The sequence below is a fragment of the Barbus barbus genome, assembly GCF_936440315.1.
Source record: "Barbus barbus genome assembly, chromosome: 30".
Lineage (NCBI taxonomy): Eukaryota > Metazoa > Chordata > Actinopteri > Cypriniformes > Cyprinidae > Barbus > Barbus barbus.
Window position 1 is genome coordinate 16744163 of NC_136758.1, and position 19612 is coordinate 16763774.

Below are 19612 nucleotides of genomic sequence, written 5' to 3' on the forward strand. Positions count from 1 at the left end.
GTGGGATAAAGAATTGACTCTTGCAAAATACAAATATCTAAAGATAAAATAAAAGTTACTCAAATGTATTTTATGTTTTTAAGGTACAGAATGTTATTTGTGTTATATATATCTATTGAGAAACAAAAACAAACGGTTTACAGGTGTAGGGTTGGATATTCTCAATTGTGGGAGGAAGGAAGGGAAAGTAGCTTCCTTTGCCTGCTGTGACAAATGCAACAAGGTGAGGACTGAAGCATTGTGTGGAGGGGATTGAAAACAAAAATTGCCCATGGCACCAGAGCGAGACAGAATCTTATGAGAGAGGGACTGAAAATATGTGTAGACCTAAATGTAGACCTAAATTTCTAAATGCTGTCACTGGGGAGGTACTTTTTCGAAATGTGCTAATGTGTACCATTTAGGTACTAATATGTAATATTAGGCTTATTATACCTAACTAAGACTAAAAAACTATACAGTATATAAATTATTTTTTTTATTACTAATTTAATTAATTTTATTTCAGGTTTAGTTTTAGTGATTTTAGTACACCAAGATAAACTAAAAAACATGGCAAAAAAACTTTAAATAAAATGAAAATGAAAATGGAGACTAAAAAAGGCATCCCAAGTAGTTTTCCACTACGCATTTTATACACTGACTAGTCATTAGGTTATCTGAATGAGCAGTGGGTATTAATAGAGCACTGAATAATGCACCAGACTGATTCTGTACAATCACAAGAAAGCAGTGACAGGCAAAATCTGCTCCTACAGCATCTTTAAACTGACAAACTGGAGCTGTCACGACAATCAGCATGCGTCTTATCTTCTGTCCGCTGTGAATGCGAATCAACATTTGCATGTTATCTGCTGTTGCTTGTAATTGTGTCTCTATGTAAACACAATATATCTGAAACTTGCTGGGGATTATATGCAATTTAAAAAGCTCTATATAGGCAAATTTAGCCAAAATGCACTACCTCATAACAGCATGAGGGGCTGCGGGGGTGTCAAGTTTATATATATCAGAACATGAGAGAATTGCTAAATTTTTCAGACAAAAAAAAAAAAAGGCAAAAAGAAGAGAGAGGAATTCAAGCCAACACACTGAGGGTCAGACCTGCAGAATTAATCTATATTATTAGCCAGGGGCCCTTTATGATTGCCCCATTGGCTGCCTGCTCAAAATGATACATAAACACCCTATGTAGATTACAGATTTATGTTTGTTATCTTATCCAGGTGATTTCAGCAATCACAGCCTTTCATTAAAATAGAATGGAAAAATACATATACTGAAGGCGTGGTTGATTATACCTATTCACTCTTTTTAAAGAATGTTATCATAAGCATTTCAGTCATTGCTTTAACATGAATAGCACTAAGAAAGTTCAAATAGTGGAACACCTAGAGAACTTCTATGTTGCAATAGGTTGAAATAGTTGTATTTATGCCTATTGTAATGCCTAAGAAAATAAATTTGTTTATCAGTCTCCTTAGGGTACAGGGACCCTGGCAACACATCATTTTTACTTATGAAATATTAATTAGAATTTATTTTACTCAAATGGCCTATTAATACTCATAGCGAGCAATACACTAAACTGGATCAGTTTGAAGTTATAAAATCGAGGTTTCCCAACAGTAAAATAATGTAGAGAAGAGTATCCACTTCTCAATTTTTCTCAAATGATCTTTGCTCACCCAGAAACTTTGATTGGCTGTTAGTTCTGAATAAGACATTAAAATGCACAAAGTAGCTTGTGAACTCTACACCTCCGAGTGCCATTGCAAAATCTAAATAGACAGTGGGTGAGTAAAGCTAATTTGTAGAGACGGGGATATTTCTCTGTATAATTTCACTGGCTCTCTCTATCTCCTTGGTTTGGAGGTAATAACAGACTTCAGAGACGAGAATAAAAACAAAATAAAAACAGTGGTTTTAAAAATTGCTTAAATAGATACTCTTGACTGACCAATTTGTGGTTTGAAAAATTGGATACAGCTGTCGTGGTGAATAAAGAAAGCTCTTTATTATTGTAATTGCAAGACACTTTGACGAAGAGAGCCAAAATCTCCCAGTGGGTGGGATACATATTCATGCAAATGCATCACACATCAGTTAGAAATGCATATTGAATATCAGGCTAACCGTTCCGTAAATATCAGATCTCTCATTTAGTCCTTTAAAGACTATTCTGAAAAATTTCTGATTCGACTTTCAATGTTATTTTTCGGTTTGGTCACATGAAAGCTGAAGTTTATTTTTTTCAAGTTTTTTACAAAACAAAAGGACATTTAAGTATTCCTTTATTACTGTGACATTTATGATTGATAAGTGACAATAGGACACTTAAAGCTAAATATTAGATTTAATTAATATTAAATTGCCCATTCACTCTCTGGTGGATACAACCTTCAATTAAAACTTGATTATATAGGATGTCATGTGCTAGTGTGTTTGAGAGGTTGATTTTCTATGAAAGTAGGGGTTCAAAAGTCTCCACTAACTCCAGTGCCATCCAAACCATCCAACTCTCTCTTTGTCACATACACATACTCGCACCTTTAGCTGAATCAAATCCAAAATCAGGTGGGAACAAAATGGGGTACAGTGTTAAATGTAGGTGTGAACAGTGTAACCTGCACATTCCCTAAGTAGGAGGAATTAAACACAAGCTCCAGTGATTCTGAGTGTATGGCTCGCTGTTCACCTGCTGTGAAAACTAATTAAATCACCTGTTTCTCAATCAATAAACGCCCTTTAAACCACAGCCTGGGCCTGCATTATAATTCATAATAGCAATTTGAACTTTCAAAATGCCTTTTAAATAAAACTGACTCATTTAAGCTGACTCATTTCTATATGTGCCACACAGACCACTTATATATTTTCTTTAGAGGACATATATATTTTAAATATATGCTGTACATAATGAAAGCATATTACATTGTAGCTTAATGAAAAATATATTTTTTATGAAATATATATATATATATATTTAATCCTTTAATTGCCAAAATACATAACAAATACATTCATCATATCAAAATAAAATCTTTACAATTTCTATATTATTTTGAGTAATATGAATAAACATATTTAGATTGAAAAAAAAACTTTAAATAATGGCTAAACTAAATATGGAAAAATACGTTTTTTTTTCAATTTGCATTGTTTTTCATATTTCAGCATCAAAAAAACTCATAGCACTCCTAACAGCTACTGTAACAAGTTAAGTATTAGGAAGGACCCTGAAACTAGAGACCTACTGAGACTGCTTTCCCCAAGAGGTCGCCACTTAGTCCCTGCAATTACTGTAAATCATTTTGGATGGAGGGTGTCATCTAAATGGAAAGTTACTAAACAACCTTAAAGGCTCAGCCATTAGCATTGTACATTGTAAATGACACCCATCAATGCTGGATGAAGTTGATTATCCGTGTTTACATACATACATGCTGGAGAAGAAGACAACACCATGATCAAAGCATGTATTTTCCAATCACTCCTGCCACCATTAGTTTGATGAATGAGGCGAATCCACCTCCCAGACAGGGCTAAAGTCCTGAAAAATGATGCAATTACATGTCTTTGAATAGAGGAGGAGAGGGGGAGGGAGAGAGAAAGAATAAGAGAGAGAGGATGTGTCATTGTGGATATTTCACAAAGAATGAGAATGGAACATTCACTCATTTTCTCTCTCTGTTAAATACCTTTATGTTGGAATCTGTCATGTGATTCTACAGGGAGAACTGACCTGTACAGAGCTGTTACACTATAATAAAACAAAAATATCTTCCTTTAGGTGCAGATGCAGCCTTTTTTGATTTGTTCAACAGTGACCTCGTCTTCTGCAATGTGCATATGCTTGTTTCATTTTTCTTTCAACCATATGGAAGTTAATATTCCGTATAGTTTTGTTTACTCTAAAGTTCAAGTATGGCCATGTTAAACAAACTTAGATGGACATAAAAAAGTTTTATAAATCACCAAGCATGAAATTTTTAAAGGACAGAAAAACTCAGCTTACTGTGTGAATACTAATAAATGAATTTTATTAAATCAATCCCATAACCATGGTCTTAAAATAAAAAGTGGAATGTTTTCAAGACAAACTATTTATTTTATTTTATTCTATTCTGTTTTATTGGATTTATGTATTATAAGACATTTTTTTCCAGTGTTGTAAGAAAATTGATTCAAGATGGTGTATATTCTCTGAAAACAAGTCTTAATATTTAACACAATTTTAATTTCAAATCTTTTTAAGTAGAATATGTTACACCCTTTTGCAGTGTACCTAGGCCAAAATACATGGCGCCACCAGAAAGTCAATACAATTTTTGTTGGACGTTATTGAGACTTTTTCATACTTCTTGAAATCCCGAGATATACTTGTTATCCCGCTAATATTGTTTTGTAATACCGTATTGTAAGTCCCCCCCCAGCAAACATACTTTGATTTCCTTTTAGAGTCAAAGAAAGTTCAGTTCAGTTTGACAGTCTTGCTGTTGTTTCATGCACATTTGATGTCAGAACGAAAATGACATCAGACCAATCTTGATGTTGGCTTTAATTGTTAATATAATTAGTAATAATTGTGAAGTAGCTGGTATTAAGAAATGTCAGTATTCACATGAATGTTAAATTACTCCAATTTCATCCTTCTTGGTTTGGTATGTGTATGCTTTAACTATATAACAGTAATGGAATGTAATAGAATAGATAGAACTGACAAAAGCACAGACAGTTTTTTCATCGCATTGCTAAGCATGTCTTCATTTATTTGATTTAATACTATGAACAAATAGCCACCTTTTGCCTTTTAACGTAATTAAAATTGAAGTTTACCAACACATAAAGCAGAAATTTAGCAGTGAACCTGAGGTTTCAAAGACCTTGGTGTAGTTTTTAATTCAGATGCTTTTGTCCAGTCACAGTAAAAGTCTTCATCATAAAAACATCAGAGATTTTGTTCTCTTAACGGTCTATAGAAACACCAAGGTCTTTGTGCAGCAAGGTCTCCAGGATGCTGTTATCCAATTTACTACTACACATTTTCACATGTTATGTTCTTGCTCATCTGATGGCATTATCAATGGGTTCAGTTCCCAGGGAACAAACATACTGGCAAAAATGTGTGCCTTAAAATGCATTTAAGTCATTTTAAATGAATGATAAATGCTAAAACATTGTGCTAAATAAAATATCTCAAGTTATCCGTTTCTACCGTGACTTGTAAATCATTTTGTGGTTGTGCTCTCCACCACTTCCAGAACTACCTGTTTGGGATTCAGACCTTTCATTTCTGCATGTACTATGCATTAATTGAAGAACTGAGGCCAGAGGCCATCCCCATTATATAGTCGACAGTAGACTGGGCATTCTGTGCAGCAGCTCTCTCATTGTTTGGCAGAGCTTGTTTTGGACTGCTTGCTGTGGAATAGCGGAGACTACGACCCACGGCCTGCCCTCATGCTAGACCTGCCCTTGGGATCTCATGCCTTATTGTGCCGCCATTAGTCTGCAGATACAGGTATCTCTGCCAGCACTACCCTTAGTGTGTCAATATGATCTTTCACTAATGATGCTTTTTGTTCCACCTCGTTTCTGCTCCAGAGCACCCTCAGGTTCACCGCCGATTAATTAGTCCTGTCAATCTACCCCCTTTCCGACATAAACATTATCTTTTTTTCACTTCATGCATTCCATCCTAGCTACATTCACGTTCATGTCTGCCTTCATCTGCTCTTGCATTCAGTCTGATTTGGGTTTTGATTACAACCTGTCTTTCCGAGCAAATTATATTGTTGTCGCAAGTATCATACAAATAAAATAAAAGTGAACTGGAATGAAATCGATTTAATTGAGCAACCAGCAGCTAATGTAACATGCAGAATATGTAACACTGCTTCGTCAAAGCAAGCACACAGTAATATTAGCTTACAAATTACAGCAATTTGCTTCAGAATGGATTCATGTACATATTGATCTGACAGCTGCCTTTGTCTAAAATCCTTGGTAAAATATTTATTCTGATTCTGTTCCAGGATAGCGTTTGAAAGAAAATGCCACATTTACATACCCAAAGCACTTCAGATCTTCTTAGTTCTCTGGATCCAGAGAAGCTGATCTTGGAGTTCTGTATCTCATCTCGTTCGGAAACACATTGAGATCTTACTTTACTTTTTACTTTTGTCATTTAGCAGACGCTTTTGTCCAAAGCGACTTACAAATAAGAAAAAGTAACTAAAACTAAAAAGTTACAACTCTATAAATACTATCTACCCACATATTTAAGAAAATAAAGAAATTAAATAAAATTAACACATGCATATAACAACAACATTTCAATAATAAACATATCAATGAAAAAATTAAATAAAAAGCTACTACTATCCCTTGCCGGTGTCCCTGCCCGGTGGAGTCGCACGGTAGAGTCGATGGTCTTTACACTCTTTACTTTTTTACTTTTGTCATTTAGCAGATCTTAATGGCTGAATCTCAGTGCATTAATGACTTTACAAATAGACACAGTTTCTACATGTTGCTTTACACAAAGGAACTGATATACATCTAATTGTTTGTTTAATGTAACATCTCTGTATAAGGTGAAATGTTCATATGATAGTTTAGAGAATATATAGTCTACTGGCTTTCACAGAAAACATCCTTCTATTAACCATCATTCAAATGAAAATCAAATCCTACTTCATACAAAATATAGTATATTTGTTCTGAGAAGCAGAGAGAAATTGTGAAATTTTTGAAAATGTTCCTGTTGTGCACATGGTCAAGTTTAGAGGTCAGTGTAAAATAGTTTTCTGATTGCTCCTATTATGTCTGTCGGTGTGTTCCTTCAGCCATGGCCGTTCAAAAGAGAGAAAGAGACATACAGAAGAATGGAAGAGGAAAAGAACTATATAGTTATAGGAGAGTCAGGAAAATCATACACATCCCTCATGTCCAATCAATTCATGTCAGAACACAGGTCTGGAGGTCTCAAACCATTCTACACCAGAGACACAAATGAGATTTATCAGAAGTGCACAAACAATGTGCTGCCAGCTCTCATTGAGTGTATTAAAAGACACCCCCTCCTCTTTCTTTCTTGAGCACAATTACAGTAAAGAGCAATGACAGCTTTTATGGATCAGCTTTCACTGGGGTTGTTGATCGTAAGAGTTGGCATTCTTGTTGTTGAACCAGAACAATAGGTCTTATTTACTAATAATTGTGCAAGTGTTTTTACTTCAAGGGACAGTTCAATCAAATATTAAAACTGTTACTCACCTTTGCAATGTTCCAAACCTGTTTGACTTTGTTTTGTTGAACACTGAGGAAGATCATTGGGGTCTAAACAACATTAAAGGGATAGCGCACCCAAAAATGAAAACTGTCATTAATTACTCACCGTCATGTCTTTCCAAACCCGTAACACCTTCGTTCATCTTCGTAACACAAATTAAGATATTTTTTATTAAATCCAAGAGCTTTCATAGACAGCAACACAACTGCAATGTTCGCAGGTCTAGAAACGTAGCAAGGACATCGGTAAAATAGTCCATGTGACATCAGGGGTTCAACCGTAATTTTACAAAGCTACAAGATTACTTTTTGCATGCAAACAAAAATAATGGCATTATTCAACAATTCTTCTCCTCCTCATCCCATCTGCAGCGGTGTGCTGCCATTGTGGAAAGAGTATCCGGACACATTTGTGTGTCTGAAGATGAACGAAGGTCTTACGGGTTTGGAACGACATGAGGGTGTCATTAATAATTAGCATAAAGCACGTTCAGATCGTCTCTGCATTTCAGAACCACCTCACCTATACAGCCATTCGTCAATCTATCTTCATTTTTACATATACAAATATATTTTCATTTCAAACGATAAATTACATTAGTATTATTACAACACATAAATTAATATTGATCAAAAGTAATCTATCTTAATACACATTCCAGTTCAATACATTTAATGTCCCAGGAACCTATGATTTTTGCATACAGTATAAAAATCAATGTTTTGTTGAGCTTTTATATACTGTATTTCATCCTAAATTAATGCAATGTCAGTTTCACAAATCATAATTTCTGCATTAAAATATTTGCTCACAGACTTTAAAAACATTTCTATAAACAGTATGTAAATGAGACTCAAGGAGCTTTGAGGAAAAACAAAACATAATATTATGTTTAATAACAAACACTAACCAAATACTAAAAGATCAAGTTAACAAGCAATCAATTTGCTGTATATATTTATAAATACTGCTTGATTTTACTGAAATATTCAGAAATAAATCCCCAATGGGCAACAAATCATGCTAAATCAGGATGTCAACAAACATACTGATGATGGTTAGCTGCAAAGTTAATCCTCTGCCCTTATATAAAATTTGCATCATTACAAGAAATTAATAACATTTAATTAAGAGTTACTTTAATTAGACCTTTTTGCACTCTCACTTTCAGAATATGCCTCTAAATAAAAAGAAAAATGACAGGATTCCACTGAGTTTCATTATAATTTACTGAACTGAATTCTCGGGAAACTATTTATTTTTGAAGGGCTCTTAAATGTCCCTTGACGTTAAGCACTAACACAAGTAATAATCCTCCATCATGCTGACGAGCTGCCAGATGTAACCTTTGCTGATTTTAATCTAACATCCGGCCACTTTCCATAACAATTTTTTCCCCTTAGAGAAAGGTGTAAAACATGTCAAACTCTGGCTGTAAGTTAGTTAGTTGTTGCAGTGCTTGTTGATTGACAGTTTGAATGAAAACACTGTCATGAGAGACAGCTTTGTAATGAAGAGTGTGAACCCTGCACTCTGCCGTTTGATTAATTGGGTACAGGATTGCCTTCAGAGGTGCATTCTAAGACACATCTTGTATGAGCTTACTGAAAGGTTGAGAACCTCTTGAAGACTTGTATCATGTTCACGATTAAACTTGACCCTGTTGTGACTCAGCCCCTTAAGATTTGCTGACTCATCCATGTGCCACATCGAATGCGTTGCTTTTAGATTCTTCTAACAAGAGGTTCTGACACAACAGAGTGGAAACCTGTACCGTATGATCCTTTCCTTTCTTAATAATTCAGGCTTTCTGTGAGCACACACCATGTAAAAACCTGAATAGGCCTGCAAATACAATGCGAGCATTCAGTGCAGTATTCAGCAGACCCCTATCCATACAGGTTAACAGTAATGCTAAGCACACTAGAGTGGTGTCAGTGTTTTAGAGGTGATGCTGAGAGCAGCAGAGTTTTCAAAGTGATTTTGAAAGCTTCTCGAGTCGTGAGGCAGCCTATGGGTCAGTTTTTTTTACCGTCATACTTTAGAACTATCACCTAACCACAGGAAACAGAGAATAGATAAGGAACTCTGTCTTTGATGTTTTTATTGGGGTTAGAGAGAAATTGGGCGGCAAGGTTGATTAAAAAATGCAGGGAGAGACAGAGAGAAAAAGACAGAAAGAGGGAGAGAGAATATCTTACGTAGGAACTGAAGAGAAAGTGTAGAAGTAGACAAGGGGGAGAGAAAGAGAGAAAGTATTACATATTAAAGATGAATGAGGACAAGGGCAGTGATAGATAACACACCGACTTAATTTGTCGCTGCAGTGGGGGGTCGGGGGCTCTGGAATGCAAGTTCTGTGTTTGTGTGCAATGTGTCATAACTACTCAATGGTTGGCAACCAAGAACCAGATGTAATTCAGAGCTAGTTCAATGTTTATGAAATAACTCTAACCAAAGTATTTACGACATCCGGTTCTGTTGAATAGTTTTGAAATGCCTGCATTCTTCCACACTGATGCTGTACTAAACTACTTGGAAAAAGCTAATAATATAAAAGTACATGAACAACTCATTCCTATAGTAACAAATTTGTGAACAGATGACGGTTGTAGTAGAAGACTGAACAATGAATGAATGAATGAATGAATGCATACTGCAAAATAATAAATATTTCATATTATATATATATATTTATTTACGTAATTCCATTTGAAAATTTGTAAAGATTATGATCTCTAAAGAACTGTGAATAATAAAGTGAACAGTTCTAAAAGTGATTTGAATCACTGCAATGACTCTGTTCATCACTTAATTGATTGTTCATATAACGTGGTTTTTTTGGTTTGTTATTTTTTTTGATTAATTTACTTTATTTGTTAACCATGGTTATGTATTCGTTAATTAACGCCAAACCAGAACCGTTAAGTGGAATCTGAATTAGAACTAGAAATTCCTTATGACTCCCATCCCTAGTCCTAGCATCTGTGAAAAGGTCACAGTAAAGACCAAATATTTACAGTGTTGACTGTGAAATCCCAAAACATTAAGCTGAATATACAAGGCATCTGTCAGGGTCTAGGCAATCATTAGTCTGTAAGTGATGGCTTTTATTTCATAACCACGTCAAGGACAGTTCAGGGTATGAGTGGTAATGACAGCTATAATCACCACTAATAGCAGCAAAATACACAGTCCGATGATACAACCACTTTCCATCTGAAACGTATCACTTGCCTGATTTTAAACAATACAGAAAATGTCACTGCATACAAACAAACTGCCAAGCTATGTTATGCAAAACATTGTCTATGAAATTGGAATGATGCAGTCTTGTATTTGAATAGTGTTGCAGCAGAATGCGGAATTAAATCACCACAGATGTCACCTCGTAGTGAAGGGGGAAAAAAATCAACAACGAAAAATATCATTATGTTTCCTGAATACCCAGCTGAATCTAGTCATGGTCCAGTAAGCTGTGAGCTGAAATTTCATTTCACTGTTGGTTTGTGTATGTTTTCATTAATAACACACATGCGCACACACACTGGGAGAGAAATTAGGAAAATATGAGTTTAGAGGAATATTACTTTCATTTAAGCGGTTTTATTTCCGGCCTCATTATGGCATCAACAAAGTATGAAATTTATTTTGCGAATATTGTTTCTGCTGAGACTTCCTTACCACTTGATGCAGAAGAATTTGCATGTTTAGATAAACAAAATAATAAAATCAAAAGCTCTTGTCCCAGGAGTCTCCTAATACTCCTGACACAAACAATGACTTGCAGACTGAACCAACTGATGAGCCTAAAACTCATTGGCATTCTGTGAGCATTTAATTGGTCTTACCCCACCCTTCCTTTTTTAATCAGCTCGTCCGGAGTGTTCAATGGTGTTTTATGTGATTCTTTAACATACAACTGGATGTGGGTAATTATCTACGGTGTCTCATTAGAGCTGCTTTTGACAGATTTGAAGAGGATAGGTGCGTATGTGTATGTGTTCATGTGTTTGTGCAGACAGGGGAGGGAAAAGCACCATAATGAGAACAATATGATATACTAGGTGTCTAATTGTGTTGTCCACAATTATCTTTATGTCTTCATAAGGGACACACATCCTAACATAACGTTAGGATGTTCACGCAAAACTCATTATGCCATGATGTTAGGGTTTTATTAGAGGATGCCAGGGTGTTTCTATATAGTTTTAAGGGAGTTCGGGGGCCGGTTGTATAAAAGGTTTGGACTATTACTGGTCATAATTAAAAAATAGATCTATGATAATTTAATACAACCCCTATTCCAGAAAATTTGGTATTTTTTGTAATGTTTTGTAAAATGCAATACAAATCTGTGGTTTGTTAACTGTCTTTGACCTTCATGTAATTGACAAAGGTACAATTAAAAGATTTCCAATGTTTTCACTGACCAACTTAAATCCAAAGTTCTGGCATGAAACTCTAAATGGCTTGCTGCTCAACATTCAAATACTTGGCTAGTGCTTGTTTTAGCAGTTGCAGCACGCTTTAGAAACCCTCCAATTTCCCCAGCTCCACCTGAATAGATCTGCTACGGGGTATTCATGTATGCTATATGGCGGTTATTTCATGTTATACTGTATGTGCAGCAGCAGTATTTCATACATGCTCACAGCAGCATGTTGTGGATGCATTGGCAGTAGCAAGTCTCTGTACCTTCTCTGTCGCATGCAGCAGCAGCGTAGCAGATCTATTCCGCCAAGATCGAACACATTAACGATGTCATTTACATTACCATGCCAATCCCTCTGAGAGTTGTCAAGACAGAAATGTATTTTGTAAATATAAACAATTTTTAATTTTGGTGGCTGCAACACACTCAACAAAAGTTGGGACAGAAGCATCATAAAAGTGAAAAGGTAAAATAATCTATGATAAACTGTTCTGAAACAGTCCACAATATGCAGTTGAATTGGTAATAGGTCAAGGTATAATGATCGGGTTTATATGGAGCAGCAAAACTGGATCGTGCGTCAGCAGCACCACACGCATGCGTCATGGTACTCATGTAAACGCGCATCAAAGACTGAGACGGAAGATAAGAAGTTGTTATTTTTGTTTTCTTTGTGCACAAAAAGTACCTTCATAAAATTACGGTTGAACCACTGATGTCACATGGACTATTTTAACAATGTCCTTGCTACCTTTCTGGGCCTTGAACATGTCAGTTGTGTTGCTGTCTATGTAGGGTTAGAAAGCTCTCAGATTTAATCAAAAATACCTTAATTTGTGTTCCGAAGATGAACAAAGGTCTTATGGGTTTGGAACAAAATGAGGGTGAGCAAATAAGGACAGAATTTTCATTTTTAGGCGAACCAACCCTTTAACATAGTGGCTAAATTTATGCAACTGTCCCATTGGATATTGCTAGATGGTGGTTTATAGGCCAAGATCAAAAGAGCCCACCCCAGGTCTCATATCCTATCCCCTACATATGCATCATGTATGGTCATTGCTTAGAAATGGACAAAGGTAAAGGCACAAAAGTTTCAATTTTTGGCTTCCATTGATTATGGAAACACAACAGTCAAGCTAAAATGTGCCACATTATGCTCCTTTCCTCTAGAGTAGTGCACCTTCTCTCCTCATTAAAAACCCAAACACAATGTTGCTTGCTATTAAAAAGAGTTATTAAAAGCACATTAAGAACTCAGGTGCTCCTGAGGTGGCTTTCTGTGCATGCTCTCTGATATTGAGCTGAACACAGGCAGGCAAAGTACACTTTGGGCTTCTGTGTGTGCCTAAACCAGGGATGTCAAACTCAGGTAGGTGTGTTGCTCTAAACTCTGCAGGAGCTGAGTTTGACACCCCTGGCCTAAACGGTCAAACACAGAGAAATTTCAGGCTTGGTTGGTATTCACATAAACACAGTCAGTTATGTCTTAAGTGAACGTAAACAGCTGGGAGAGTGTCTGTATATTGGATTTGTGCATTGGGTGTTAAAGTGACAGAAGCCTAATAAATTACTCATTGCTCTTGACTAAACTTTAATAAGAATCAAAGTAAGTTTAATTCTTACAGTGAAGACTATGTTGCATTTCATTTTACATTGTAAACACAACATCACTCTGCAGCTCTCACCTTGTTGCCTACTGAAGTAGGGCTGCACAATATTTTACATGCAATAGTATTGCGCATCTCGTCAGTAAAGACGGTTCTGTGATTAGCGCTGAATCTCCATCACCTGTTTTCAAATGGAGTGGCATTTAATACACAGAGCCATAGATCACCGACAAGCTATGCAATTCGCTCTCAGAATCGCAGATGAATCGCTTGCGATATTGAACGTGATATTGCGTAGCTTGTCGGTGAACTACAGCTCTGTGTATTAAATGCCACTCCATTTGAAAACAGGTGATGAGATTTTTTTGATGGAGAATCACAGAACCGGCTTTACTGACTAGATGCGCATGACAATATCATGCAGTATATCGTGCAGCCCTACACTGAAGCTACGTAAGCAGGGTTGAGCCTGGTCAGTACTTGGATGGGAGACCTTCTGGGAAAAGTAGGTTGTAGTGAGGCCCAGTACCAGTGCCCCAGTATAGTGATGGGAATATGGTCCTGACTCTCAGGAGGTCATAAAAAATCCCAAGATGTCCTTCAGAAAGAGCAGGGGTACCTGGCGAAATTTTCTCACTGGCCTCTGTCCATCATCATGGCCTCTTAATCATCCTCATACAGTATCTACTGATTGGTTTCATCACTGTGTCTCCTCTCCACCAATAACCGGGTGTCTAGAGGGCATTCAGTACTTGATATATAATAAAAGATTACTTATATGAAGATAAAAGATTTTGGACTTGTCGACGCCTAATCGTGTTAAATCATGATTACAATATTGACCAAAATAATCTTGATTATGTTTTTTGTCATAAATGAGCAGCCTAAATTTAAAGCATAATGGCCCAGACTTAATCACTTTGAGTAAGAGGTCTGTCAAAATCAGCTAAGTGATGCTTGAATTAGGAAGCACTGCTAAAAACACTAAACACTTTAAAAGCTCATCTGGGTAAAAACTATCATATGATTCAGGTATCACATGCAGTTTAGCAGTAGAGCCTTTTCAGCAGCAAAAAAGAAATGAGAGAGACGTGTGAAGAATCACCCTCAGGGCCACCGGCTGCCTTTGTTTCGGATGAAACTGTCAAACAGCTACATATTTTTCAGCATTTTTCATCTTGTTGCCAGCTTATTACAGTGATAACATCCACCAAGCTTTACTGGTAGCCCAAAAACAAGGCAAAAACACACATACTTCCCTCTTTCTTCACTACAGCTTCAAATGCTATAACTGCAGACCTAATAAAAAATGGAGGGTGCTGATTCACTGTCCACTCAGACGCTTATACTGTGCAACACAATAGGGAGACTTCAGATCCAGCCAGAGTCATTCGACTAATGGGCTTGTGGCTCTTGGGAATGAATGGATTTTAGGACAGCAGATGCATCTTTTGTGACATTTTTTATCCAGTCATTCCCAGATAGTTTGTGCTTGGGCTCAGTACCATGCATCCACATACACAAGTGGATGGCTATTTAGTGACAGACTATATGTACTGTATGGATGTACCTTGTGTCCTTGCTATTTTCCACCTGTCTCTGCTTGTCCTGACAGGCCGGCATGCTCGGCCTAATGCACACCGGTGGTAATGGCTGTGTGAATCGCACAGAGAGCCATGGAAGAATCAGAGCATGGAGAACCTCCCTAAAAACACAGATAGCAGCTCTCTGAACCCAGCTGTTTATCTGACTGTGTTTCAGAGCAGCAAATCACTGAGGAAATACACACATACACAAGACTTCCCCAAACAGACAAGGTTATTCAGATAAGAGTGAATTACTGCCCACAGGGCTTAGAGCAAGAGAAAGATGGCATGGTAAACTCGTTCCCTCGACTGCTCAGAGTTCAATTTAGACTTTTTAGGCCATAGCAGAGAACTCCCAGGATGTTTTGCAGTTCTAAAGAAATCTATCTATCAGCTGTCACAGTGCTAATCAGCAGAACAGCCTGGAAAATGCTGTCCAAACTGGCTTCAGAATCTCAATTTCAGCACACACATGTTGGTTTCACTATATTAGTGAGGACGTCTTTCACTAGATGGAATGGATTTTCTACGTGGGTGATAACCCTAACACAAACCTGTTGATATCAGTAGATTTAAAGCAAAACATGATTTTCTTATTTATTTTTAAATGAGACTTTCAGATTGTGAGGACCACAAGGCAAAGACTGCTATTGTTTTCACATAAAGCTACATTTGTTAAATTGAATACATAAAAAACTTTTGAACAATACTAGAAAGGCTTTCTGCACACAAAAGGACTTATTTTATAATAAAACACGCACAGGGATACTCAGATGTCCCTAAAGAGAGATTTTGATCACTTCTATTGAACTTTGGGAGACAATTTTGTATCGTTTAGCAAAACCAAACACATATACACCAATATACAGAACAAGACACACTCTCAGCAGTTTGCAGAACTGAAAAGGTTTAAGCAAAGTTTTGTGAGCGGTGTAAAAGTAATCAGCACTGCACCGTACAATTCACAAGCAGACCAAAGAATGAATAATAAATAATATTTTTTGCAAAGCATACTATGATGCTGCTTCTAGTGAATTCTGCAATAAATGCAGCCCCCCCTCCCCCCCCCCCCCCCCCCCCCCCCTCCCAAAAAAAAAGTTAAGCACATAATAATAAAAAGCAAATGTAACATTTTGAAATGTTCCCAGATCAACAGAGAAATGTCCTGGAGGCCAAACGTTCCAGACACGGATAAACTGGAGAACTGCAAAACAGAAAGGGTAACTGGAGTGCACGAGTAATGTATGTAGATGTATGCAATTCTCACTTTCACAAGCATGAGCAGTTTTCAACCCTCTCTTATCAATTTTACATGAAAACTTTAAATAAAATAAGTCTATAGGTTGGCAAAATTGTCCTGTAAAGGCTCCAGAAGTTTGGGACTGTAATAGCTGAAAGAGTCACTTTGTTACATCTCTTGCTTGAGGGCCCCACGGCAGTGACCACAGCAGTGTGAAGGATTTAGACATAAACAACCTCTAGACACTCTAGTTGAAATCCCTCACATCCCTATCAGGATTCAAACCAACAACCTTCCAAACGTGACCATAGTCACAAATTTCTCACACTAATTTAAACACAATTCTCTCCTCCTTCAATAGTAAACTGTTCAGATCATTTTGCTGAGATTACAGCTAAACAGAATGCAATGCACAGGATAAGCCACTTTAGTTATTTTCCAGCCCATTTGGCACAACGGCAATGTGCCTCTCTAGTGAAAGCTTCATTCAAAAATTACTTTTTATTACTGAACAACAAACAACACTATTCAAACAACCAATTTTCCTATGTAAAAATGTAGGACTTTATGTAGACTTCTACTGTCCTTATATTAATTATCTAAAGCCAATCCTAGTAAGTAACTAAAAGATATAGGAAATAATATATATTATAATTATTATATGATATTAATTTTACATTTATAATATAAATACATATTTTGTTTCTAGAAAAATACAGTATTGTAATATAATTCATATCAATTAATATAAAATATATGCATATTATGATTGATAATAGAAAGAGAGAGATTGAAAAAATATATACTATACAATATAAATATATATATATATATATATATATATATATATATATATATATAATATTACATATAATCTCATATAGTCTCATATAATTAATATTACAAGTAATATAAAATATATGCATATTATGACTGATAAAAGAAGAAAAATTGGCTAAACAATTTATACAGAACAAAAGAGTAAAAAATAAATTAATTAATTTAAAAAATATATATATATTATATATAAAGTTATATATTATACATAAAACGTATATTATATGTCTCATATAATACATAAAATATATAATATGCATATAGTTTATATCCAATAAAGTACATACTACGTATATATATAATATAAAAAGACATAATAAAATAAATAATATATATTATATAAAGTTATATGTAACACATATATTATGTATTTCTCATATATAATACATAAAATACATGTGCATTTTTTATATCCAATAAAGTATACTGTATATTAAAAAAACATTTATTCAGTTTGTTCAAAAATATTCATTACTCATTCCTAATGACATTATTCATTCCTAAACACATCCAAATACATCCTTCATAAACTGGTTTTAACTAGAATATTTAAATATTTAATATTTAACTATACACGTATTGCTTCCGAACTGCTTCACCTACCTGGTGTATGAAGACCTGGGCAGTCCGGGGACTGAGCAGCAGGATGGCCCGTCTGAGCGTGTCCCGGTAACGGTTCAGCTCCTCCATCCTCATCGTGCTGAACAGAGTGGAAAAGACCTTTGTCACATTCCGGTCAACCTGCTGTAGAGACACGTCCAGACCCATTCGAGACGCCTGGTCCAGAAACCCACGCAGTCCCCGCACATCTGAAAGAGACAGAGCATGAGAGAAAGCAAAAGATGACAGTTAAAAACCAAGACTCATGTGCAGAGAGTTAAAAACAGTATTTAAGAAGATGGGATGAAAATAGATCAATTATAGACTAAATATTGATTTGAGATCAGAGGTTTCCAGAGAGAATATCGTCCAACCTAATTGTAAATTTCATTCAGGGAAATGATGTAAAAGGGATAATAAGATCTGTGAAAATATCTAATTTTGTTCCACAAGAAGAAAGAAGGTCATATGGGTTTGGAACAACATGAGAGTGAGTAAATGATGATAGATTTTAATTTTAATTTTATCAACTATCCATTTAACTGTTGAAAATTCCATTCCTTGCTCTGGAGATTTGAGGAGTCTAGAAGAAAGAATCCTGTTTTCTTGCCCCTTTGCACATCACGGCTGTCAAGTCACGTCGTGTTCAGTCTACTGAAGTGTTTTTTTGATGGCATAATCGTCTGGAATGGAGCTTTCTAACCATCTACTTGCCAAAAGGACACAAAAACCATCCCCTAAAAGGGTCAAGACATGAGAATGAGGCTTCAAGGTCTAATTAGCTATAGAGACCAATCATAAAAATGCATGCATACTTCAACTTGACTGTGTACAGTTTTGGTCTTCACTTTGAGCTGTAATTAAATTTTCATAGCATGACATTGAGGCAGTCAAAAAATCATGTGAAGAACAATAACTTGTCTGCATCTTTTATATTTTCTCTTTTTTCTTGTAGTCACTGCTTGAAAACAAACAAACAAACAGAAGAAACAGAACACTTTCAAGAATCTATCAAAGTAAAGAAGCAAAATAGATAAAAAAGCATTACAAGGAGCAGAAAGTGTTTAGCCCATCTGCAGACATAGCAGGGTGTTAACAGCAGCTTTATCTCCTCTGCAAACAAATCTTAATCAGTTTTTCAGTATCAGCTGGTAGTTCTCAACTAGCTTTATTTCAAGGCTCATGCTGCATCCTAATATACATACTTCAATACAACGTAGCAGAACAAATAACGTCAAGTTCCCTGTTAAATTGTAAAAGTGGATTATTCGCCTCATCTTAGTCTTCCTTGCTGCAGCTTTGTGACAGAATTATCGACCAAAATAAGATGGACTGGGCTGAGGACTAAATAACCAGCAGGATGGACAACCTTTGGAGTAATATGTGGAGGAGTTCCTGAGTATTTTCTATGTGGTGAGCTGGAGTGATCATATGCTTAATGCGTGCTTCTGGATGGGATTCGATGATGATGATAATCTGTTTCGTTTCCTGACTCCTGACGATTGCTGTAGACCCATAGCAGACTTTATTAATTATGTCCTCGATTTAAATTGCTCTTATTTCTTTGTTGAAGTAGATAATAATGATAAACGGTCAGTCCCTATCCAGAGGCATGTTGGCACTCCAGCTCAACATAAACCAGCACCCTCCACATGCCGCTCCAATGGTCCCGCTCGCTCCGTTTCCCCAAGATCTTCCAAGATCCATTCCAGTCCTAAGCCCAGAAAAAGAGGTGCCGGCCGCTTCGCTCTTTGGCTCGTCAGCCACCATTCCAGAGTCCCATCCCATCATGATCACCGCACCTGTGCCTCTGGGAGTACTAGTCCAGTATGATGGGATGTCTTGGAGCCTAGAACCAGAAGCTGCTCCGCAGTCAAGCCCGCCAGACGCTCCACTGTCCAGCCCTAGGATAACAGCAGCTAACTCCTTCATCTCTACCCAAAAGAGGCGTATGAGGAGGGAAAGGACTGTTTACTCCAGCCCCTGACCAGAGTCAAGAGATGGCTG

General features: G+C 36.4%; 1 protein-coding gene across 1 annotated transcript in view; it reads right to left on the minus strand.

Annotated features, from left to right (window-relative positions):
- The window catches only part of grid1a (glutamate receptor, ionotropic, delta 1a), a gene marked incomplete at its 5' end in the record, with an annotated part of 277281 nt that overhangs the window by 64783 nt on the left and 192886 nt on the right, over positions 1-19612 (minus strand). Inside the window, one exon of the mRNA XM_079385913.1 lies at positions 17609-17814. Within this exon, the coding sequence (XP_079242039.1) occupies positions 17609-17814 (206 nt within the window). The remainder of the gene's footprint in view (positions 1-17608; positions 17815-19612) is intronic.